The sequence below is a fragment of the Castor canadensis genome, chromosome X (assembly GCF_047511655.1).
Source record: "Castor canadensis chromosome X, mCasCan1.hap1v2, whole genome shotgun sequence".
Lineage (NCBI taxonomy): Eukaryota > Metazoa > Chordata > Mammalia > Rodentia > Castoridae > Castor > Castor canadensis.
In genome coordinates, this window is record NC_133405.1 from 139444334 (window position 1) to 139470140 (window position 25807).

At 45.0% G+C, this 25807-nt stretch overlaps 1 protein-coding gene across 1 annotated transcript in view; it reads left to right on the top strand.

The window, feature by feature from the left end:
* Nucleotides 1-6290: 6290 nt before the first annotated feature.
* LOC109679926 (neuroligin-4, X-linked) overlaps nucleotides 6291-25807 on the top strand; it is a 90314-nt gene continuing 70797 nt past the window's right edge. Inside the window, exons 1-2 of the mRNA XM_020154974.2 lie at nucleotides 6291-6363; nucleotides 7706-7858. Coding sequence (XP_020010563.2) covers nucleotides 6294-6363; nucleotides 7706-7858 — 223 coding nt within the window. The 5' untranslated portion in view covers nucleotides 6291-6293. The remainder of the gene's footprint in view (nucleotides 6364-7705; nucleotides 7859-25807) is intronic.

A 25807-nucleotide genomic window follows, 5' to 3' on the forward strand; every position in this document is an offset into this window, starting at 1 on the left:
TGCGTGAGACGCGCCCGCACTGGCTCATCCACTGACGCATGTTCCGATCGCAAAGTCATTCAGATCTGTGGTGGTGACACAGCCCGAGATGCGCATCTGATTTGAAATGTACTCCTGCTGCTTTTACCCCAGTTCGAGTCTCACCTAGCTCTTCCCCGTTGGCCTGCTGAAGCCACTGCAGCTGCAGTGGACAGACTCACGTCACCAGGTGGGGTCACCAGATGCCCCTGTGGGCTCTGAATGGGTCATATGCAGGTCTATCCCCTGCAGGGCATGTATGATGCAGACGTCAAGCGTCCACGCGTCCAAGCTGAGGGACTGGCTCATTGCAGCTAGGCTAAGGTAGGGTTTCAGAAATGTTCCCTGCGCCCCCCCGAGTACTTCTCCAGAAGATCAAGCCCAGGTGCTCCGTGGCCAGTGGACGGACGAACTGATAGCGCCCGTCTTCCCTTACTTCCTTCACTCACCCTCATACAACGTCCCCCGTACGGAAAATGACGTGTCCAGCTAACGAGGACCCTTTCTGCATTTGCCATAAGAAGACTAAGTAGGACAGGGACTTTGCCCTCCTAAGAGAAATGAAACACTCTAAAACCAAATAAAGCAGTAAAATATTGTGACCCAGGTAACGCCTTGTGAGTGTGACACCTCCTACTGACAGCAACGGTGCAAGCACCGCACTTGCTTCTCTTACCTCTCCATGCCGGCCTCGGTGTGACCAGTGGTGTTCTTAACGACTTTATTTGAGGATTTACACATATAACTGGCAACAAATTTAACATATATTTAAAACGAACAGACAGAAAAACATTTTCCTGCCTAAACTGCTAAGAGCAACATCTGACTAGGAGGTTTTCCTTTATTTTTAATTAATTAATTTATTTATTTTATTATCATATTATTGTACTGGGAGCATATTGTGACATTTACAAATATTCTTACAATGTATCATAGTGAGTTCACCCCTCCATCATTCTCCTTTATCCCTTCTGGCCCCATTCCTGGAATAATTTCAACAGATCTCATTTTTCCATTTTCATTCATGAGTGCATAATATTCCATCATATTCACCCTGCCGCACTCTTTCCTTATGTCCTCCTTCCTCCCATTGACACCAATGCCCGAACAAGACCTGTTTTCCCTTCCTGTCTACTGTGTCTGAAAAAAAAAAAAGAAGTTTTTGTTTGTTTAAGGTAGCGACACAGAGAGTTTCCTTGTGGCATTTCCATGTATTGTAACCCAAATACTTTCATCCCCTCAGTTTCTTTCCTCTCTGCCATTTTTCTTGTGTGTCTACCTTGCTGCTTTCTCCACGGCGTCTCTTTAGTACATTTTTAATAGCTAGATAAAGCACCGTCTGTGAACATCAAAAGAACAGGTGTTTTAAAAAGGTGGATTTTCTTTAGGACTAACTCTTCAAGACATTATTTAGGAAATAGCGTTTAAATTCTATAACACAATTTTCATAATAGAATGTCATATTTGTTAGAAGTTTCTGAACATCTAATTAATAGTTCGAAGCCATTGTCCCACTCAGGTGTGAAGGAGACACTGGCAGCTCGAAATAAAGGAGTATTCCTCTGGAGTTGGGGGAAAGAGTGGATCTGAGAGGGGCGGGTGGGAGTAACGGGCCCTCTGGATTTGGGATTGGCCGTTTTTTGGCATCCACAGCCGGGTTTATTCCAGAATAAAGTCCAGTGGAGTAATATTCCCAAATCCTCTAATTCCCGTGCTTGCAAGGTCAGGGATTGCATCTGCGTTAGATAAGCAGGAGACCATGGAACTAGTTACACAGAAACACAGGAAAACGAGCAAAAGGTGAGGAGGTAAAGACTGCGGGACGAGAGAGGCAGCGTCTAAGTGTGTCTGGTCTGCTGTGCACAGTTAAGTTCAAGATGTCATCCGGGAGCTCATTGTATGAAAGTGTTTCATCTTCAGTGAACAAGTGGATTCAGAATTTGTCTGTGAAAGGCAAGGTCGTATAATCAGCAAATGACTGAAGGGACAGAATCTGGAGGAGTTCCACCTCTCCATTTTAAAATGCACTAGAGCGTGACAGTCATGAAGACTCTGCTTACCACACATAGAAATTTATGTCAGGTGGGCACTCGTGCCTCACCTCTGTAATCCTGGCTTCTTGGGAGCCTGAGATCAGGAGGATTGTGGTTCAAGGTCAGCCCAAGCAAACAGTTCTCGAGATCCCATCTCCAAAATAACCAGAGCAACAGGGACTGAAGCAGTGGCTCAAGGGGTAGAGTGCTCGCTTTGCAAGAGTGAAGCCCTGAGTTCAAGCCTCAGCCCCGCCCAAAAAAAAAAGAAAAATTTTATATCAACGGAATATAATTAGAGTTCAGAAATAAATCTTTGCATTTGCAGTCAACAGACTTTTAACAGTGTTACCACAAAAATTCAATGAGTTAAGGATAGGACTTTCAAATACAAATACATCAATTTTATGAAAAACAGGTCACACTACGGGAGGTCACTAAAGGGAGAGAGAGGGTAAAACAAGAAAGTAAAGAAGGTGAACATGGTTGATGTGCTTTCTATACAAGAATGAATATAGGATTTTTAAACCTGTTGAAATCCCCATAAGAAGGGGACTAAGGTAGGAAGGAGAAAAATGGAGGGGATGAACCAATTCGTGTTATAAAACATGTAGACATGGAAATGTCACAAAGAAACAGCCTGTGTTACACAAACAAAGATGTCATTTTTTTACAATAATGGAAACAGGAAGGCAAAGCAGGTCTTGTCTGGGAATTGGTCCCAGTGTGAGGGGAAAGGATATAAGGAAAGGGTGTAGGAGGGTGAATATGGTGGAATACTATGCACTTATGTTTGCATATGGAAAAATGAGACCTGTTGAAACTGTTCCAGGAATGGGGGAGGAGAATGACAGAGGAGTGAATTCAAGTGTGAGATATGGTAAGAACTTTGGTAAATGTCACAGTGTTCCCCCAGCACAACAATTGTATGGTAATAATAAAAAAGGAATTAAAAAAATCATTAAAAAAATAGAACTTTTGATAAATTGAGCTGAGAAATTGGACATCCATATGCAAAGAGATGCATTATAAACTTTTTATCACACCCAAAAATTAGCTGCAAGAATTACAAGAAGTGAAGGGCATTCACTTTTTAGAAGACAAAGCATCTTACAGGAAAGCCATTAGGGCCTTGGGTGAAGCAGGGTTTTCTAGATATGACTGACAAACACGATACTTAATAGAAAACAAGTGACATGTTAGACCTCATCAAACTTAAAAAAACTTGTGCACTTCACTGGGCATGGTGGCTCATGCCTGTAAACCCAGCATTCCAGTGGCCAAGGAGTTTTCTGAGTTTAGTGAGTTTGAGACCAGCCTGGAGTACTTGTAAGACCCTGTCTCAAAATAGAAACAAAAGGAAAATAAATGGTAGCTCTCTGAAAGAAAATCGACAAGTCACAGACTGAGAGAGAAGATTTTCCAAAAATATTTCTGAGAAAAAGACTTATTTGAGCAGGACACAATGGCTCAGATCTGTAACCCCACCTGGAGGATCACTGTTCAAGGCCAGCCTGAACAAAAAGTGAGCAGGACCCCATCTCAACCAGTAAGTTGGTCATGGTGGTGCACACCTGCCGTCCCAGCTATGCAGGAAACCATAGGTGGGAGGATCCCAGTCCAAGGAGGGCCCCAGACAAAAATGGGAGACCCTCTAGAGGCGCTGGCAGTCATGGCTCAAGTGACAGAACACCTGCTTAGAAAACACGAGGACTTGACTTTGAACCCCAGTTTAAAGGAGAACAAAAAGGGGACTTTTATTTGAAAACTATGAAGAATCCCTAGAATGCAATAATAAAAACTAAAAACCCAGTTTTCTCTCTGTGGACAAAATATGTGAGCAGACGATCCCAGCAGAGAAAGTAGCACAGGCAAAGGTTTTTGGTGTCATTATTCACTAGCTAAATGCAAACTAAGACCAAAAGGATGCCCACTCTCATGCCTGTTAGGGCAGCTGTGACCAAGAAGGCCTGACTCAGCGCTGACCAGGGACCCTCTGCACCGCCATGGGAAGGTCAAGAGAGGCAGCTAACTTGGGAATCTGTGAGCTGTTCCTTTGCACTTTACATGCATGCTTCCACATGTGACATCAGTGTCCCCAGAGCAGCGTGAGTCATAGCAACCAGCACAGCACCTGGTGCCATGCACAGAGGGACAGGCGGGCACAAGAGACAGCAGCAAAGGACTTGGGAACATGGTGCGAGGTACGGGAGCCCTTGGCCCTAGGAAGTGCTCGCATTTGCTCCACCAGCACTGAGCAGGGAAATGGTGCCACTCCTGTCGTAGGTCTCTGATATTTGGAGCATGTCTTGGGGTGGGCTTCCCTCCCACAACCCTTTACTCACAACAGGAACGTGCATGGAAAGACAGCACGTGGGGCAGGTTCGGGGAAAGTCAACCCCACGAGGGGACACTTCTCCCCGTCCCCCGAGTGCTCTCTGGAAGACTGCTGGAAGGAAAGTTCCATGGCACCCCGGTGGGAAAGAAGCAGTCAAACATGAGGACACTGTGCCCAGCCCTTGTGACATCTCTTGGTGACACGTCTACTTTGTCTGACATCTCTGCATGTGAAATAGCAGCATAGCTCAGAGTCTTGTTCTGGGAATTAGTTGTGGCACTTTCCAGGAGGGAGGCTTTGCTTCCTAAGAGGGACAAAGGCCTGTGCACCATTCCTGCAGCCTCTTGGGAACACAGCTGAAGAGCAGTGCAGCCCAGGAGCTCCTGACCAGCTTTTAGTGCTTAGTCCTCACTCAAGCAACAGAAAAGACGGTCACTCTAACTTGGTGGCCTTTTGTTTCCTGAGGTCTTTGCAGACATTTAAGTGTGCCTGGGTCTTAGGCATGGATGGATGTGTAGCGCAAGCTAAAGTGACTGTGAACTTGTCACATGGGCACGTCTGAGGCATGGCAGACGAGTGTGTTGCAGAGGAGGATTTTCCGGTTTTGCTCTGCACTGGTCCCTCGCCTGTCCCAGCTGTACTTTCTGTTCGGTTTCCGAGCGCAGGACGGTTAAGGCATTAAAGGGACCTCGCTCTAGCTCGGTGGTCAGTGTCGCTTAAACCTGTGTCCAGAGGCCGTTGACACACATGCGACCTACAGTGTTCAACTCTCGTTTCACGTGGGAAAATACACGAAGCTCTCAGGATTTACGTAGCAGTGAATGCTTGGCGAGGCAAATCTTGTGAGGCACAGAATTCTCACCTTCACCTGCTCCACAAGAAGCCAAAACCCATCACCGACTGACAAAGTCACTTGTTGCTACTTGCGTGTGTACTCACTGGATGCATTTGAATTTTTTGCAATCAGTCATTTGAGTTATTACTCACAATCATTAATTAATAATTCAAGCAAAATTAAGTGCGTTAGCTTCATCTACCTTGAAAGTGTAAAAGGCACATTGGGTACCACAGACTTCTCTGCAAGGCTTTAGGGTACCTCATTTCATTTTGCCTACCTTGAAATTCCTATGCAGAACTTAATTTGAAGCGAACAAGGTAGGTGACTTTATGATTTTAAAAAAAATTTCCAGTAGCAGTACCTTTCAAATAATATTGATAAGGTAGGGAAAGTGACTGCAGTGTTTCGTCTTGCTTGAAATAGCTATTGCAAGAGTGGGATTTGAGGGGAGAAAGCGGAAACATGTCACAGAGAAGGTGAATCTTTTCAAGTTAAGTAAAGACGTTTCTGATTTTTTAAGTTCTTAATGCATGCTTCTGATGTCAATTCTGTGATATTTTGATTAAAGTCTTTCTATGCTGATTGCTCTAATGTGTTGCTACTTACATTGTGAAATTTTCCTACCACAAATAAATCATCGGTGACATTTGAAATTTGATTTAGATTGTGACATTACAGTTACAGAACTATTGAATACTTGGTATGCATTTCTTTTAAGAATGGGGAAAATCTCTTTTCTAGTAATTTAATTGTTTCTTTTTTTTTTTTAAAAACTCACTTTAGCACTTTTTGGTTTTGCAGTAGTATCATTTTAATCCCCAAACTGCATTTTCGCAGGCCAGCTAATATTTTTGCGTGTAATATTTTGAATTTGTTCTTCACATCTTTATGTTCAAGCATTTTGCATTGCCTGTTTCATTTTTTTGAAGTCCAAATGTAACAGATCTCAACTTTTTGTGTTACTTTCTTTTTTTTTTTCTTTTACTGGGTAGGTTCTCTCTCTTTTGTGAATTTTTGGCAAACTTGCTGTTTTTGAATTCTCTTTTTTCCCTTTATTTTCCTCCTCAATATGACCTCAGGAGCCAACACAAAGAAAATCGCAGATGATATAAGCAGTAATGACCGTGGTGACGATGAAGGTATTTTTTGTTTTTTTCAAAGCTCAACCCTGGTGCATGATTTTATATCTGTCTATCTCTCTGTACACTTTTTTCATCTCAGTCTGCTTTTCCTCCCCGTATTGAAAACAGTAAACTTGAGTGTGCCTCTTTCTTTATTTTCTTCTTGTATGGGAACCACTGTCATTTTTATTCCCAGTTACCATATAGATGACTGGAAATCACTGTGAAAAGAAGCGTAAGCCTTGCTTCTTGTCACAACATAAGTATTCTTATTTACAAACGAATGTTATTTACAAACAAATACATGTTTTTTTTTTTTTGGCTTGGTCACAAGAAGAGAACATGAATTTTCAAAGCATGCATGTACACGTTCTTTGCTTTCTTCCAAATGTTATTTTGTAAATGAATATCATTTTTTTGAACTTTGGTCTTTTTAATTCTTTCCATGCACTACAACGCTGTGACCTCTCATGACCAGATCTGGGGGCATTGGCTTTAGGGTTTCTGCTTTGGTTGGTTTTTGTTTGGTTTTGATTTGCAGACCTATCAACTCCAAGATAGGTCCCACAGAATCTGCTCACAGTCAAGTACACTAAAAAGTGTTTGCATGGGATGTTATTCCTTTGGGAACTGCCCTTAGTTTAAAGAAAGAAAACATATCGCAAAAGACAGTGCGGGTGAGGGTTGAAGAAACGTCACAGAGCGCCATGTCCACCATTCTTTTCACGCCACAGCCACCTCCACCCATTTAGTTTGTATTAAATCTTCCCAAATGGTCTGTGGCCATAGACCCTATAAGCTGCCCAGCTGCCTTGCCGGTGATCCCCCTGAACAGCTGCCGCCCCATGGGTGTTCACAAACTGAACAAATGTGAATCTCCCCCTCGGATGCGGCCCTGCCTGCCTTTTCAGTACCTTTCCTCTTGCCAATGGCGACGTGTTGGCAGGACGTCCTGCAAGGCAGCAACTGTGGCTAAAATGCACCCGAACTTCATTGGTGCGCTTTCCCACGTTCCAGTGAAGGCAGCATCAGGTTCTGGCTTCCTCCAGTTTGAATGAAACTGGGCCTGTGCTCCAGGCAAGCAGGCGACATTCATCCCTTTTCCAAGGCCATGTCTTCCGGGCAGCCTCTCACCTTCCCTGCTCCCTGCTTTTCACAAGTTAGCAGCCAGCAGCCCGGCTCGGTGAGGGCAGAGAAAGAGCAGATCGGGACTAGGCGAGGCTCCCCAGCATGCCGTGCAGGGTGTAGACCCTTCTTAAGGACAATGACACTGACTCAAATCCGTGCGTGGCCTTTGCCGTCGCTGAGCACCACCTAGGCAGAGTGGCTTTTTACTGTGTGGCTTCCTTGCCTTTCTCAGATATCCATGAGCAGAGCAGCAGGAAGCCAGTCATGGTGTACATCCACGGCGGCTCCTACATGGAAGGGACCGGCAACATGATCGATGGCAGCATTTTGGCAAGCTATGGCAACGTCATCGTCATCACCGTCAACTACCGCCTGGGCATTCTAGGTAAGTGGCCGCGCCTGCAAATGACGGTCGCCCGCTTCCTGTCCTGATGGCAGCCTGGGGACAGCCCTCCCTTCCAATGCACGTGTGGTCCCGTCAGCCCGCGCCGTCATTTTCTGACTGTTCAGGCAGAGCCTCCCCAGACCAACTCACGCCAAAGCCATAGAGGCAATGGGTCACGAAGGGTGAGTAAGCGGACACATGGGGCACAGATCTGCCTCCTGAGCACGCGTTGGCTGTCCACGAGAACAGCCACTCACGACAGCATTTCTCCCAGCCGTGGACTTGTGCGTGTCACCTTTTGTCTGTAAGAACACAGACAAAAAACCACGCCCTGGTTACACACGCACGTTGGCCGGTGAACACATCCTGAGTGGTCCCCTTACTCAATCTGAACCCAGCCAGTGTCACTTAGTACACAGGGACATCCCCAGATGCATGGACATTCCAGTTGAGCTCTGCAGGATTTTGGGTTTTCATTCGTTTCTCACATGTTGGAGGTCGTTAGACTAAGAAAAGGCACAGGAGTGTTGGGAAGAGGCAGAGGAAGCCGTCCCTCAGCCCACCCTCAGCCATCTGTGCGGTACAGACACCAGCCATAGGTTCAAGTAGACAAAAGAACCGGTGGCAGGGGACAGAGGTGGGCATAAACAGTCCCAGCCACAGGTGTGACCTGGTTGGCCATTATCTCACTCTGAGGGTCCCCAGAGGGTTCCAGAGAAGATGTCATAGCTGTCATCACTCGAGGGGACAATCTGGTTCCCTGAGAGCATTGCACTGGCTCCAGGGTGAGCAGCATAATTACAGGTCATTGTCCTCATTTGTGGGGTGTCTGTCCTACAAGTCGCCACTGTTCTTTATGGGAAGTTTCAGTCCCTTGTTTTATACGATGTTATCAATTCAGTCCTTTCTGGAATCCAAGGTGATTGCAAACTGACTGCAGAGTGAGAGCAAAGAGAGATTCAAGATGGCGGCAGGGATGCCAAGCTTCTCCTGTGTTTAGTTAATTCGAGGGCCCAAGTAGGGAGTCAGTGCTTTCAGCAAAAGCAGTTTGAGCACCTCTCACAAGTTTAGGTCATTTTTTTTCAATCTTCAAAGAATGTTTCAGTGTCACACAGACTTTTAAAGTAGAGGGTGTCTCATGGTAAAACCGTCCTTTGAAATCCTTGGAGAATTCGTTCTGGGATCCCTCAAGAGACACTGAAATCTGGGAGCGTTCACCCCCTTACATTTAGTGGTATATATGCGTGGAGATCCAATGAACAGCCTACTGTATGATTGCCATCATCCTTGGATGACTTACAATGCTTAACTGTGATGGAAATCCTGTGCAAAAAGTTTCCTACCATTAATGACAAGAAAAAAGATGCCTGCCTGTATGTGTCCGGTGTAGATGTGTGCATCACAGACCAAATTACAAACCACACATTGCTAAAATTGTATCATTTTGCAATCCGTGAATGGGTGCATTTATAAAAACACAACCTGAGGTTAAGGATGCCAAGCTTCTCCGGTTTTTAGTTTATTCGTGAACCCAGGAAGGAGTCAGTGCTTTTCAGCAAAAGCAGTTTGAGTGTCTCTTACAGTTAGGCAAAAAAAAAATTGGGGGGTTGGCTTGCTGCTAGGGGTAGCTGAGGGAGATAAGTGGCAATTAAGTCAGTCAGTTGCTCAAATGACCCTTGCTTCCCCCTCCCCAGTTACAATGGCCTCAGGCGGGTTTCTATGATTCTCTGGGGTCAGGTGTGATTTTCTGGTAAGTGGTAGGGTGTTTGTAGTAGGCTGCCTATGACGGGGAGGGTATGGTCCCAGCATGGCTGTCCCTATGTTCACCCTAACAAGGATGAACCTTGTTGCCTATTTGTGAATGATATCCCCATGTCAATGTAAAGGCAAAAAAAAAAGAAAAAAATTCTTTTCAAGGCAAAAACCAGTGCACTAAAATGGTGCAGAAAAGAGAGTTCTTAACAACTTTGCCATGAGAGTGGGACATGTATGTTGCAGCGTCGTTATGATGCAATGTAAAACGTGAAATGAAGCAGACTGATGGAGCTTCCCCAGCAAGACGTGGCCAGACAGGTTTTGCTTAAGTAGGTGATTTTGCCCGAGTTAATTTCCCACTGGATGATGTCATTTCATGGGGAGTGGCTTCTTCTTTCCTATGGGAAAACAGACTACCCAAGACCCTAAGAGCTACTTTCAGCAGAAAAGCGTCCCTAGCCTGGAAATGCAAATCACCCACACACACTAACCCTAACCGTGTGGTGCTTTTTGAAGTCAGGGACTCCTCATTGCAGGTTGGATTTTGCATTAAAGAATGTGAATAACCAAAACTGACTTCCTGTCAAGAACTGCATTATTTCCTTCCTTCCTTCTTTCCTTCCTTCCCTCCTTCCTTCTTTCCTTCCTTCCTTCCTTTCTTCCTTCTTTCCTTCCTTCCCTCCTTTCTTCTTTCCTTCCTTGCTTCTTTCCTTCTGCTTTCTCTCTCACTCTTTGTTTTTTTACAGGTTTCTCTGAGCCCAGCTTTGTGACATAATTTCGGTGAACTTTTTGCACGTTTTTAGGGTATTTTTCAAAGGGTTTTTGGCTAGTTGTTTTGGGAACTATTGCTTGACACAGGAAGTTGTGTTTGTTGATGCTTTACAAAAGGTCCATTCTGACAGAGGTGGGAAGAGGAAACTCCGCAAGGTCAGTGCCCGTGGACTTTTCAAAGAGCCTAGTGTGCTTCGGTGTGTGTAATGCAGCCACACTATGGAGGTGCTTTGGGGGAGGAGGAGGGGGAGGGCAGAGCGAATGTGGCCCTAGGATTGAGGAAGGTCTCACTTGCGAAAATGTTCTTTCTGCAGCATGCAAACTGGACTGATGTCACTTGAAGGTTGCATTTCAAAGGACATTGATCTGCTCCCTAATGGAGTGCACCTGCACTGTCATTTCTTAAAGGTCTTGCCAGTCTCGGTCAAGAGCAGCCTAGGCAAAGGAGCATGGGAACGGCCCACAACTTATTTTAAGAGAAGAGGGGAAAAGGAAAAAATGTAAACAGTGTGCATCTTACCTTTTGCTACTGAGGGTTTAAAAGCGACCCTGCAACAGAGCTGCCACAGTGGTGGCTGCATCTGAAGGGCCTTTTAGCATCTCTGAGGCCATCTATTTGCATTCTGCAGATGGCTGAGCTTCTGGGAAGCGCCAAGCGCCCCACAGAGCCTTTTTGTTGCTGCACTGACGTGTGCCAGCTTCCCTGTTATTTGCTGGAGACAGGGACTTTGAAAGTGTGACCGAGTTTGTCTTCATCTCGGATTTTCGGCTTTATCATCGCCTGGTAGACACCTTCGGGAGGCATTTTATGCTGCTTTCCTTGCAGGAAAACACTGTCAGACCTTTGGCGTTCAGACATGGCAGGTGATGACCAAATTAAACAGCACCACCTCGGGGGTGGCCTGGCGTGTCAGGGTGCACAGGCCCTGGGTTTTTTCCTCACCACCAAAACAAACAAATGAATGAGCAGATGAACACATTAAATACACAAATACACCACATGCCACACACTGTGATGACCATTTCAGTGGCCGTTTTTGGTAGGAATGGATGTGTTTCTAGCAAAAGGTCGAAGTAGTTTTTCTTGTAAGAAACGTAAGAGTAAAAAAACCCATGAGTGTTTATTTCCCTATCTGAGGAACGTAAAAAGAATAATACCGTTCCAGATTATTCTGATGTTCATGGAATAGCAAGTGTTGCTTTCTTCCCGAAAAGAGAGGGTCAAACAGAGGGGTTAAGCTAGTTTGTGGAAGTAGGACCCGGGAAGTGGAAAGCAAATAGATTTCAGAGGACACATATGACAAGGGTCCTCTCTGCCTCCATGCTCGTGGGCCACAGCGAGAAAGTCCGCTCACCCCTGAGTCTCTCCTTAAGTCGCGAGTGGTTACTGCTAGGGCACAGCTCAGATGCGCCCAACACCACATGCAGCTCCACACGTTGGTCATACGGGTGACACTGTGACACTTCCTTATGTGTTTACGATACATCTTGGTTAGATCTACCCCTCCACCATTCCCCCTCTTCCCCCTCCCCCTTCTGAGAACAATTTCAGCAGGTGTCATTCTTCTGTTTGCACATATAAATGGAAATACATTCACCATGTCCACCTCTTTCACCCTTTCCTTATGTCTCCCCCCACACTGGTGCCCACCTTGGAAAAGACTTCTTTTATCCTCCTGTCCTGCATTTTTTAAAAATGTGCATATTGGTAGACCAAGGGGGTTTGTTTTGCTGTGACATTTCAGACATGTGTATATCGTGCTTTAATCAGATCGTCCCCCCATTACTTACTTTCTCTGATACCAAGCTCCCCCCGTTATTTAACAGCTTACAGTGCATTTCATTGTGTTATATTCATGTAAGTCTCAACATTTCTCATCTCTAACATTGCCTTTTCCTTCCCATCTCCTAAGTCCCCTCAGACACGCCCCGAATACAATCTTGTTCTCTCACTAATATATATATATTTATAAATGTATGGATGGTCATACACGCATTTACATGTACATCTAACCTCTAAGTCTCTACATAGGAGGGAAATCATGGGACCTTTGACCTTAAAAGGCAGGATTAAAGAGACCTGATGAGTTCACGTAGGTAAAGTTTCTCAGACCACGAGTGGTGACCAGTAATGCAAACGCACCTTGTAATTTAGGTCATTGTTGCTGTCATTGGATGTCACAGTAAGCCTGCTGTCCAACCACAGTTATAACTGTGAGTGGCCCGGTAAGTAGCTGCTAATTTCCATCACAGGTCGTCATCAACGCTGGGCCACCTTCATTAAAAACTAATCGTGAGGCACTGAAGATAGTCAGCAAATCAGTTCATCCTGATTGCTTTTGAAGTGTGATGAGTTTATCCCACGAGTGCCAGGGTGTCTCCGAGAGTCCCTGGCATGCTCTGGATGAGTTGGGACCATCCCAGCCAAATCGGTGTGTTAGGTTTAGAACTGTGGGTGGTTAAGATTAAAGTACTGTTTCTTTAAAGAAGTGCCCATCTATAAACATCATTTCTTTTCGATCTGTCACCACCTTTGTCATTAGGAAAGCATTTACCCAGAGCTTTGCAGCTCTGGACATTCACAACACTCCTGGAGTTAGCCATTGGGAGAGTGCGTGGGGTGCAACGCCTTGCCCAGACGTGCGGGCTGGCAGGTTTGCCTTCCCCATTCACCTCTCAGCACCAATATGGGTCATTTACTCCCAACACAAGTACATGCTGAACTTGCTGATACCCACGCAGGGCAGAAGCCCAATGTGGGGATTCCGGTAGGATATCGGATCCCGTCTCCGCTCCTTCAGATAACCCAGTGCCCTGGCAGCTCTGTTTCTGTTCTTGATGACGACACGATGACCTCTGCAAAGGAGAAACACCTCAAGCTTATGTGTTCATGGTGTTCACCATCCACCCCCAGCCCAAGTAACTGCTTGCCAATTGTCGCACACACACACATTTTCAGTGCGTCCATTGCTTTATTCTACCTCCACTCAAACACTCTCTCCAGTTTCGCTCATGGGCTGTGATTGCCTTTTGTTTTTTTTTTTTTAAAGCAATGCATATTTTCTTTTATTGTTGTGCATGCATATATAATTATAATTTATAAATCCTATAATAATTATAAAATAGATAATTATAATTTATAATTATGCACATATATATAAGAAAGGCCTGAGGGCATAGCTTAAGTAATAGAACATTTGCCTAGCAAGCATGAGGTCCTGGGTTCAATCCCCAGTATTGCAGAAAAAAGTGTATATACATAAAGTATACATATATTACATACATAATATGTATGATGTAATAATTTTCTCTCTCAATTGCCTTTTGTGCTGTCGTATGATTTGGTGTCTGATGCCTGCTGAAATTGACTGTTGTTTGGGGACAGTCTAACTGTACCATTTTGCACCAATTTACCGAGTGCCTGCAGGGTGTCTGGCAATACGATATTGAGATACTAACACACTTAATCCTCCTAAACCCAGTTGGAGGAATAAACCTGATCTTACCTCGAGGAAATGAAGGCTAGGCCGTATGGGGATGTCCTTCTGATAAAACAAACCTTATAAGGATTAGAGGTCAAGTGAGAACTCAGGTCATTTTTCTTTTTTTTCTTTTTACTGCACTGGGATTGGAACTCAGGGTCTCACACTTGCTAAGCAGGGGCTCTCACCACTTCAGCCACTCCACCAGCCTTCTTTTGTGATTGTTTCCTACCTGTTCCCAACCCCACACACCCACCCCCTCACCCCCGTGCCAAATAGGGTCTTGGGAACTTTTTGCCAGGGGCTGGCTTTGCCTCCTGTGTAGCTAGGATTAGAACTCAGGTATAAATGAAGCTGAATTTTTCAGCCTTGTCACTCACTTACGCTGCAGCAGTGTTTATGAATTTCAAGCATGAATTGTGAAACAGTGAGTTAGGGAGCTAAATATCAGTTTGACTTCAGCTTTAAACCTTTGGGTGTAATTATGTTACACCACAAAAACATCAGATGCTTTTACTGGTGACCCAAGTACAAAATGGTGATGAGATGCTTACAGCGTATTCTTATGGTCCTCAAAGTGACTCCCTGCTTGTTCACTTCCATCAAAACAACTGATGGAGCTGAGTGTAGTAGTGCACAGCTGTAATCCCAGTACTCTGAAGCAGGAGGATTCAGAGTTTGAGGCCAGCCTGTGTTATGCAAGGAGACGCTAGCTCAGAAAACAAAAACAACAGCTAAACGGCGACATTATGGTTCACTATGGATGTTGACGGCACCCAGAACCCCACCAGTAATGGTTATCACATTAAAGCTTTGCAGTGTCTCAGAATTAACTTTATTAGCTGGTTGGGTGTCATAATGACCACTTGCTATTGCATCGCGTGCGTGCTGTCTCGTCACCCACGAGTTTTGATCAATGGGCTAACCGATCCGCTGACTGCATGTGGGTTTCTCACCTGATAGCTACTTTATGGTTTTAAGACATGCTCCCTACAAGTCTATATGTAACTGACTTTTTGTGGAATTATTCAAAAGTCATGCTGCATGCCGCTGGCTCCGCACCATCCCCAAAATAACCAGAGCAAAACGAACTGCAGCCATGGCTCACCTGCTGGGCAAGACCGAAGCCCTGAATTCAAACCCGAGCACCACCAAAATAACCTCAAAGACCTAGTAGCTCTCCTGGAAGCTTTCCTCCCAGGGAATGTTGTCTAACGGCGTCTGGAAGTTAATTCTCTTTAAGGGCATTAATGTCATAATCTCGCTTAGCTGCTTTCGCGACGGAACTGAATAGAAGACAGAAATGGTGTGACATAAAGACAGTCAAGGGTCACGGCAGAGAATCTGAAGTACAGATTCAAATGCTTTGAGCTGTACGTGCAGAGGCCGTAGCCACGCCAGTGCTGCTGTCCTCTGCAGAGTCTTGGTCTCTGCACGAAATGAGCCATAGGTGGTTTTGAAGCACCCTGTGACAGCCGGCCAGAGTCACCCATCCCACCATTGTGCGTACGGTAGGTTAGTGGCCCACGTAAGATGTCGTCGGATAAACTGTACCTGCAAGGGAGTGAGGGAAATGACAAGTGTGCTCCTTCCGAGAGTTGCGATCTGAATTGCATGGGTGCGTTTGTGTGTCACTGCTTTTACACATGGAGAACGCTTGACGCACCGCTGCCACAACGCAGTCATCTCTGGGTGGCTGCATCTGTGCTTCCTTCCCCCACCACATGAGAATTACAGGTACAGCTACTGCCATTGCCTGTTTTATCCCCGCCCCCTTTATTTAATGTCTTATGAAGGGTTTCTTGTAAATTACCAAAGAAACATCGTGTATATGAAGTGACAAGTTCATAAACATAGATATAGATTTCTAGAAATATATAAATTTCTAGAAATATGCACATGAAAAAATCGGTTTGTCTTTGAGGATCTCTGTCTTCCTTTCTTTTTTTGGAAGCACTGGAGTTTGAACTCAGGGCCGTGCACTGGCTAGACAGGTGCTCTACCCCTTGAACCACATCCCAGCCCATCTCAATGTCTTGATGCTGACCAGGCTCCTGACTTCTTCACAATCCCTCTCTTGCTCTAAAAGTGTCTCAGATATCTCCTGATTTCAGTGTTGTCCTTGGGCTACTTTGACAGGAAATGTTTCCTTTCTCATCTGAAAACCAGAGCGTACATTTCTCAGTTGAAAGCACAAAACCCTCTAAATTTTAACAGGCAGAGAGGAAAGTGAAGCATTTGGTGGGAAAGTAGAGGCAGGAAAGAATGGGAGAGAGGTGAGAACTTCAGATCCCTAGAGGACATGAATGGTGTGGCGAATGGCAGCAGACAACAGAAGGCGGGGGGGAAGAAATTAGACCCTGTGGGAGGAGGCAAAGGTTATCAGCCAGCCTGGGAGCCCCGGAATCTGCCGGTTTATGGTTGCAAGGATTTCTTCTGAGGTTCTCTAAGGTGTGCTGGGAGCCTCAGTTCTCTGACTTGTAGACAAAACATTAAAAGAAAGGTCACTTTGTGGAAAGGAGGAGCTAAAGGACATTTTCTTTAAAAAACCACAAAATAAAGCATAACAATCTGCTGCCTTTCTTCATCTTCTGTGCCAGTGGGTCTTGTGCATTTGCACTGTGACTGTGCCATTGATGCTACAGTAGGTGTGGGCATCTGCCAGTGTGGACAGAGCAGGGTCACGCTTTGCACGCAGAAGCATTTGCACTTTCCTCTTGTGCCTCCTGGTGGCTCTATGCAATACTGCCTTGCTTGGATTTACTGAATATGGAAGGGTCAGGGTTGGGAAATTTGGGGCTCTGTCTCTTGACCTCAGAGGTGAATGGAAGCAGAAACAGGAACCACTGCCGGGAAATAAGAATGTCTTGTGAGGAGCCCCATTTATGTAAGTCCATAGGCATCCTGGCAGAGGCCACCGGTCCTCAGCGACTCCACACCAAATGGGAAGAAGCAGTATTTAGGTATACGCGGGTGTGGGGCGCAAAAATGAGGGGATGGTAGAGAGAAGATAGAAAAATGTGATCGTTCCCCTTCTTCCCCTCCTCCTTCCTTCCTTCCTTCACGAATGAAATCGTAGTAATGATCATTTACAGCAGGATATTTTGAAAAATGCACGTGTTGTCACATGGCTAAGCTGAGCTAATTGTCAGTGCACATATTTACTATTTTCCTGTGCTGTGTTTCAAGCACACACAGCCTTGTGTTGTCAACAGGTTGTCCAATACATGTCTTAAACTTATTCCTATTCTCTGGAACACTGCATTCCTTGAGCATCATCTTGTAGGATCTGCAGTCTGTCAGCCCTTGTTGTCACCATTGTACTCTCCGCTTCCATGAGATCAGCTGTCTCAGATTTCACTTTGTTTAATGATCCATGCTACTGCAAATGACAGGGTCTGTCCACTTTATGACTGCATAATAACATTTCATTCTGTATACAGGCCTCATTTTCTGTATCCTTCCATGGATAGTTCCAAATCTTGCCTCTTGTGAGCAATGCTGCAAGGAACAGGCATGTGCTTTCTGTGGCAATGCTAACGTGCAAACAGTGTCTGTGGGTGTTCATGATAGACACCGCCCTCTCTCTCTGCAGAGTAGTTGCTTCATTTTGCATCTCAGGTATTGGAGGCAAGGCTGATCATTTTTATCTGGTGAAGATGAAAGTGTGTCTGCCTCCCTGGGGACAAAAGGATGTGAGTGTCACTGCAAATGAAACGAAGGGCACCATGGGGTGTTTTGTAGCTTAAGAAGAAGTGAAATTGAGAGACGAAGTACACCGGCTTGATTAGAGAGGGCTGGCACGAAGGTTGTGGCAATAATTAGCCAGTGGAAAGCCCTGAAAGGTAAACACCTAGTGCTTCACATAGACCCCGTTTAGCTGTCCCATGTACATTCGAGGAAACGACTTCTTTTGAGATAGGTTGTGGAAAATGTCTGAAAGGCAGTGGAAGTGGGAAGTGTACAAATTACTGAGGCTGAGTGACAACCCAGGCTACAGAAATTCTGCCCTGCAGGTAATTTTCCTTTTCTTTCTGCTTCCGTGAAAACCTGTCATTGTTGTGCAATTGTACGGGGAGCCCGAGCAAGTGCGTGTGCACACGCGTCATTGCAGTGTTCCCAGAGGAGACGGCTGTCATTTAGCATAATGCTCCTGGTTTTGCTCAGTCACTCGTCAATAGGTCCGTAGCTTTTGGAAAACGAACCCTAGAGGGTTCTCAGAGAACTTTTGGGGGAAAATTATAAGCAGAATCTGGTGCCTTTGCAAGAAGGCAGTGCAGAGCGAAGAGGTGGAGCACGGTGGCTTCAAGAGGCAGGTCACGGGGTTGGGTATTTAGCTCATTGGAAGATCGCTTGCCTGGCAAGTGGCAAGGCCCTGAGTTCGGTCCCCAGCACCGAAAAAAAAAAAAAAAGAGGCAGGTCACTGGAGATGTGCCAGCTCCTGTCCCTCTGACACCAGCTATCTGATTACCACGTTCACGTTCGTCCACATGACGTTCTGTCCAAACACAGGCCCGGGCTCAATGGAGCCAAGTGACCGTGGGCTGTAACCCCTCAAATTGTGAGCCAAACAAAATCCTTCCTTCCCGTCTTTTGCTCACAGTGACGGAACACCCTGGACACGCCACGCACAACTCGGCCAACTGCTCTTATTTAAAAAACTTCCGAACCTCTGGGATTTTCCACTCATTGCTGTGCCCCCCTGTCTTCTGACCGCGAAGGTGCGCAGTCGGTTAGAAACAGCAAAGTCTGCCCCATGTTCTTTGTGAGCACTCTGCGTTTCTTATTGTTACGAAAGGAGAGCCTGGTGCACATCACCTGCGCCCCTCTTACCACGGGGCTCCTTTTATGCCCTTTTGCTTGTGCCGTGCCTGTTTCTTCCCTCCACGTAGCTGGTTCGGCACCCTTTCAATCCTATTTCATGAAAACTGATCTCTTGAGGACTCCTGATAGAGATGAGCCTTTTTCTCTGACGCCTAAATTCCTCTAATGGTCTTTAGTGTTCTCTATCTGTCTTAATCTTCCTGTGACCCTTGACGCGGAAATGGCCCCTGGGATTTATGTTTAGCTCTATACACTGTCTGTATACTTTACTTTAAATATCCAGTAGCCACTTAGTTTTGTTTCTTTTTTATTTCTTGTTTGGGTAGTACTGGGATTTGAAGTGAGAGCCAGGCTGGCTTCAAACCGCGATCCTCCTGATCTTTGCCTCCTGAGTAGCTAGGATTACAGGCGTGAGCCCCAGCGCCCAGCTCTGGGTGTCTTTTAAAGACACATCTAGCAGGTTATGCTGATGGATTGGGGTGGCTGACGGATTGGAGTGTCTGCTGGCAGCATACTTTGGGAACATCAAGAAATTTAGATCATGTCTTGAGAATGGTACCATCATTGGGCATGCTACATTTTAACAGGTTGCTGTTGCTATTTATCAAGACGACATAGAAAGCAGGCCAATAGGTGTGAGTTGGGGTCTGGGTCAGAGGCTCAGCGTGAACACCATCAGTACATTCACTTCGTGCGTGGCGTACAAGCCATGGGCTGAGATTTCTAAGTCGGATGAGAGTGATATTACAGAACTCCATGATAAGAAGGCTACAACCATCCAAAATTTAGAGTGCAGGGTGGGGAGGAGCAAAAAGCAAAGAGAAACTACTGTGGTGGGTAGAATGGGTGCTGTAGCAAGCAGGATAATATTCTCTACGACCAAAGCATTGAAGGTCCCAAAACCCTGTAATCTGTGAAGATGATTCACGTGAAATGGTCCTTGCAAGTGAGATCGAATTAAAGATCCTGAGTTAGGAGATTATTGTGATTTATCCAAATGGACCCAAGTGACCACAAGTGTTCTTAACAGGGAAGCAGGAGGTTGATGGTAAGACAATGAAAGGGAACAATGAGACAGCTTGCAGGGTCATTACGATGATTACAAAGAGAAGCAAGTCTGTAAAAGGTGAATATAGCAAAAAAAAAAAAAAAAAACAAAAGGAGATTATCACCTGGAACTTTGAGAGTCAACCCAGATTCATCTTGGATCTGTGATGCCCAGAATTGCGAGCTATCAAGTGTGTATTGTGTTACGTCCTTAGAGTGGTGGCAGCTGGTTCCCTAGGGGCAGTGGGAAGCTAACATGGGAACCAAGTGAGAAGTGCGCTTCAGGAAAGAGGGAGTCAGCAGAGTCTCCCACCAATAATGCAGGATGACACCAGGAAGAGAACTGACCACTGGGGACAGAGAATGGGATGCCTCACTAGAAACGAGGGTAAAGCCTGATTCAAATAAGTCCAGGGGAGACGACCAGAAAGCCTGGTGCTTTCTGTAGAGAGTGGTGAAACACACCAGCAGAGGAAGTGGGGAGTGCAGAGGTTTTTACTGTGACTAAAATAGGAGCAAATTTTTGTGCTACTGAGTAGGATTCAGCAAAGAAGTGATGCTTGCAGAGTGGAGTGATTTGGCAGGGGTGAAAGAGTTCTGAAGTTGGGGCTAGACAGGGTGGGTGCCATCCATGAGCACTGCCTGCTGTCTGAGTAACTGACAGTTAAGTGCACACCTGCAAGGAGCTCACGGAAGTGGTGGAAGTTCTCTGGCTGACTAATTGTTTCTCCAAATCACATGTCAGACCTTCAGCTAGAGTCATGGCGAGGAGAAGATGGTGAAGATTGAAAAAAGAAAAGGAGGTGGGAAATGGTTCTTCAGGTGACAGCTGGACAGGAAAATGCATTTTGATTGGTGAGCAGCCCTCTGAGTCCATCTTGAGCTGGCGGTTCCTGGTTCCTGGATTTCAAGTGAGACCATTCATGTGCTTTTGTGCTGGGTTTTGCTTGTGTGGTGCTCTCCAGCCACAGCCTTGTGTTAGGCATCAGGTATAGCTAGGGTAGGGCAAGAGTTGGCTTCACCACCCCTGTGGTTGTGCTTTGCACTACTGCAGATGAAGAGGGGCCAGGCTTTCCTGTGCTGTGTGGGGGGAGTGAGTAATGATGGACATTGCATCTGTACTGACGCAGAAGTATGGAGGCTGTGAGGAGCAGTGGACTGCTTATGGGATCTGCCAGGTCTCCAGACATTGGGGGCTCCGTGGGGGCATTCAACTCTAATTGAGAAATACTTGTCTTTTGTGTATTTCCCTTTGCAGACAATGACAGGCCACACCCTACAGTGACATGACATCCTGGTCCTCAACCCACTTTTTACCACCAACTCATTTTGTACCATGCAATTCACACTGTTGTGTGTGAGGACTTGGGTTTTTTTGTTTTGGTTTTTTTTTTGCTTTTGTTTTTGGCTTTTCTGCACGTGGATAAATGCTTCCTCTCTGTGACAAGTTTCCAAGCTGCTTGCCGGCTAGGGTCAAAGCTCATGTTTGTTTTTGTCTCCTGAGTCTCTACCAAATAATAAGTATTTCCTGGGTGATTAGTCACTGTCACAGTTTGACTCCAAATTGCAAAATAGATGCTAATTAACAGAGGCGTGAATATGTTTACTTGACTATCTCTTACTTCAGTTTCAGTGAACCCCTGATTTTCAGAATCAGTGAATCCTAAGGTTACAGGAATTTTGTTTGCTTCCCAGTTCTTCCATTTGCCAGCTGTTGTTTTTTCACAAATCTCAAAGGCTCCATGTTCCTCAAAACACCAGTGTAGGCCTGTGTCATCATTCCACACTGTTTTCATTTGCATAGGCTGGCCTCAGTGGAGATTGTTACAGTCTCAAATTGAAACCTGAAGCTTGAAAACATTAAAAACCTGTATGTCTTGTATGTCAGCAGATTTTGGTAATTATAAAATCCAAACAGTAGGGCTCCAAAGAACATGTTTTCTTTAGCTGCGTCTTTTATTTATTTATTTATTTATTTATTTATTTGGCATTTAAAATGATTTATGATGATGAGACAATGCAGTATGATTTTTTCCTCAGGACTAAGCAAAATTTTTGCAACTGCCTGGCAAGTTTCATAGATGGTATGATGATCTCAGTGTATTTGTTTTTTAGGGATTCCATGAGAAATTGCCACAATTTGGTACATTAAGGCAGAGAAATACATCCTTCACATTTTGGGAGAACGGAAGTTCAAATTCAAGGTGGGAGGAGGGCTGTTTCCCATTGGCCGGCCTCTGGGAAGTGCTTCCTGCTTGAACCCTAGGTTCCAGTGGCGGTAATGTTTGCTGTCATCCTCCTATGACCATCAGTGTGTGTGTGTGTGTGTGTGTGTGTGTGTATGAGAAAGAGAGAGAGAGAACTCCTCATCTTATAAAGGTACCAGTCATTGAATTTCCTAGATCCTAAATCCAGGATAATTTTATCTTGAGAACTTGAACTCATTGCAACTGCAAGTGTATTCCAAGTAAGGTCACATGCTGAGGTTTGGGTAGGTATGAATTGTCGCAGGCTTGCATGCACAGCATTTCACCCAGCTTTCCTGACTGGGCCATTTTCCTGGCATCTCTATGTGTGCACCGATCCTTTCATTCCAGGCGCATGGACCGTCACTGCGTGCAGGTGGCCGGTGGCCTGGTCTTCTGCTTCGCATTGTGACGACTCTTCCCATTGTTCTTTCCAAGCCATTTAGTCACTTACGATCAGGAAGTGCATTTCCTGGGCCTTAAAACTTTTCCGTCAGTTCTACAGCGGGTAACATTCCGTCCCCCTGTTGGCCACGAGGCTGGTGGCTTTGCGTCCACAGTGTGTAGGGCTTAGGTGGAAAGGCCGTGGCTAGAAAGCAAGTATCTTTAGCTTCCTGTATTCTTTCTAAGTCTTTGCTCCGTGATAAAACCCGATTGCAAACGCTCACCAGTGTTCTGTGTTGGAATGGCACTTTAGGACGTATGCCAGCTCAAAATGGGGGGAGTCCTAAAAATTAATCTGAAACATTAATAATGGCAAGTTATGCATAGGGACTTCCTCAAGCACACCCCAGGGGTGAGAGAGGCACGGGCTTTTCATGCAGTGAATCCCCATCGCGCCCCCTGCCTCTTTTCAAACCCGGTTTTTCCACACTGCCATTGCAGCCGCCTTGAGGTGCTCGTGTGCATTTCCAGTGTTCACTGTTTCTCGACGTGCCAGTGACACGTTACGGCAATGGGCGCTTCTTGGTTTAAAAGCAGGTTAGCGGTGATTGTGCAATGCACGCACAGATGGCGACATCTTGGACCTTACTGTAAAGGGTCCTTGAGGAATGACTGGAGGGGAGTTTCTGCCTTGGTCCACTTTGCAAGGTAGCAATGGCCCAAAGCTACCTGCAGGTGCTCTTCCTCACTTTGCTTGGGGCCATTTACTTCAAGTTTAAAATTGGGAGTTTTCGTATTATACTTTGGGAAATAGGAATTATAGCAACTCAAAATAAATAGTAATTTGATGTAGGGAAAGATATCTGTTGCCGGTGCTGGGACCTGAGCTTGGGACAGGTGTGTAAGCTACCTGCCCGGTAGTTACTTAGCGCCCTATTGCTTACCAGGTCAACTGTCGCAGTGGTTTGTGCTGCTTTTCAGGTAACCCTTACCTGAAAACCTAAACCACAGGAGAAGTCATAACGGCCATTTGGATAAGTCAAAAGAAAGCTCTGCTGGGTGCTGGTGGCTCACGCCTGTAATGCCTGCTACTCAGGAGGCAGTGATCAGGAGGATCATGGTTTGAAGTCACCCTGGGCAAATAGTTTGTGAGATCCTATCTCAAAAAAACCCAAGATAAATAAAGGGCTGGTGGAGTGGCTCAAGGTGTAGATCCTGAGATCAAGCCCTGATACTGCAAAATAAATAAATAAGGGAAGCTCTGAAAATTCTGGAGTTATTAAGAAAAGAAAAAGAATTGCATGTGAAAGTTACTAAGCCCTATGGTAAGGCTGAAATAGTATAAATAGAATCAAGTACCACCATGCTTGGCATTCTCAGTGGTTTTGCTCATATAAGACACCTCCAGATTTGCAGGTAGTGATTTTAATTTAAAGCCTGAAGCATGTCATTGAGTGCCGACTCTTCACCTTGACCCTCATGTGGGCAGGTGAGCTGCATGTGTCCCTCCACAACTGCATTCTACCCTTTGTCCTTTCATACAGCTCACACCCACATCCCATAAACCTTCCAGAACCTTAGCACCAGTGGAGAGTATTAGCAGTTGCAGAGACAGAGAGCAAATACTCAAATCCGCGTGTGTGAGCGACCTTGTACTGGAGCAAATAGGGAAGACAGAATTACGGGTGCACAGCCCCAGCACTTCCTCCACCCAGCGTCTCCTGCTTCTAGATCCTACTGAGCCAAAATGAAAAGAGCCAAGGGGCATCACTTAATGCCAGCGTCCCTGCTTTCCACTCATTTCCTCTCTGCCAGTCCCATTAAAGGAAACATTTAGTTCTCATTTCCTCTGAGTGACTTCTGCTTACGGGTAAAAGCTTGCCTTAAAGCACCGCTCCACGCTTGCGAGGAAAGACGCTTCTGCTGTCATCGAAATGAGTAGTGTCGTTGTGAGAAACAGCTAGCTTAAACAAATCGCGTTATTTTTTCAATTTTCTCCTGCAATTATTTTTGTATGTTAAATGTACTCGTTTTGTTGAGAGAACATGGGTATACCAAGAAAGACATCCCTTCTGATTAGTAAATTTGCGTGTGAATTTGTTTTTGGAGTACAAGAAGGAAGATTAGATGGCATTAAAATGTTTGTTTTAAATTTCCTGTTTTTCATTTGACAAGTTTCTGTTGATCTCATATGCAACACACAACTAGTCACACGTGTTCCCCGATTTTAGGACGCTCCTGCTCTAACATAAGAAAACAACAAATACGACTGATACTTCCTTAACCAATGACTTACATATGTTCCAAACCCTTTAGAAGTGACTGCCTAGTTTTTAAAATAAAATTTAAACAAATAAAACATTTAATAGTCTTTAACACATGGGCTTTTGGGGGGCAGTCCAGATCCAAACTGGCAGAATCAGGTGACCTTGATGTACATTGAGGGTTTCCATATTCAATAACCGACTCTCAAAATGCTCCCAGCATACCATGTCATTTTTGTAGTTGTCCCTGAAATGTTCCACAATGTTGGTGCTTCTAAGTTGAAAAAAAAAAAAGTCCCTGTTCTTTCAAAGTTCTCAAAATCTGAAGCCTGCACGTGATGCTTTCATTAGAGCCCGTGTTCTACAGGTGTAAATCTTTTTCTCGTCTATGTCGGTGATCACCACTACAAATCAGAAATTTTCTGTATGCAATTTGAGATTCTTTTCTTCCTATTATAAGCATGTCCCTATTTGTAATCATATGGAAAAGTAATTTGATGCCATTTCTTAGTAGGTGGGATCACTCATTCGTGCATATCTCCACTGATTCTACATTAATCCCAGCCTCTTTTTCTTTTCACTCCCTTTGACTTGGTTTACACATCCACATGGAGACTTTCGTATGGTTAAACTCTGTTGTTTGAACATGATGGAGTGTGTATGTGAATTTTTCTGGATAAAAATAAAGTTTTAATGTGATCTTTTTGGAGCTAAATAAGAAGTTCTCTCACTCAGAAGTAAGGGGTTCATCTAGCCGTTATTTCCTAGATAAAATCATGGCATACCGTGGCAGGAGATTTCCCTAGTTCAAACATCTTCCTGGTATATTTAAATATTATCTGAGTCAACACTCAATATTTGATAAATGTGTGCCTAGTGTTAAACTTGAGTTATTCAGACAGAAATCTAGGTCAGATTCGTCCACATGAATGCAGAAATGCAGAACCACTATGAAGAGACTTAACACAGAGAGCTCATGCTTCACTTACCAAACCTTTTTTTGGGGGGTGGGGGAAGTGGGGTTTGAACTCAGGACTTTGCACTTACTGGGGAAACGCTCTACCACTTGAGCCATAACCAGTCCAGACCATTTTATACATGAGAATTCATCTTTGGTCTTGGAGTTGTTTTCCATCTGACCTAAAAAGAAAAAAACAGATAAGAAAGATACAATTT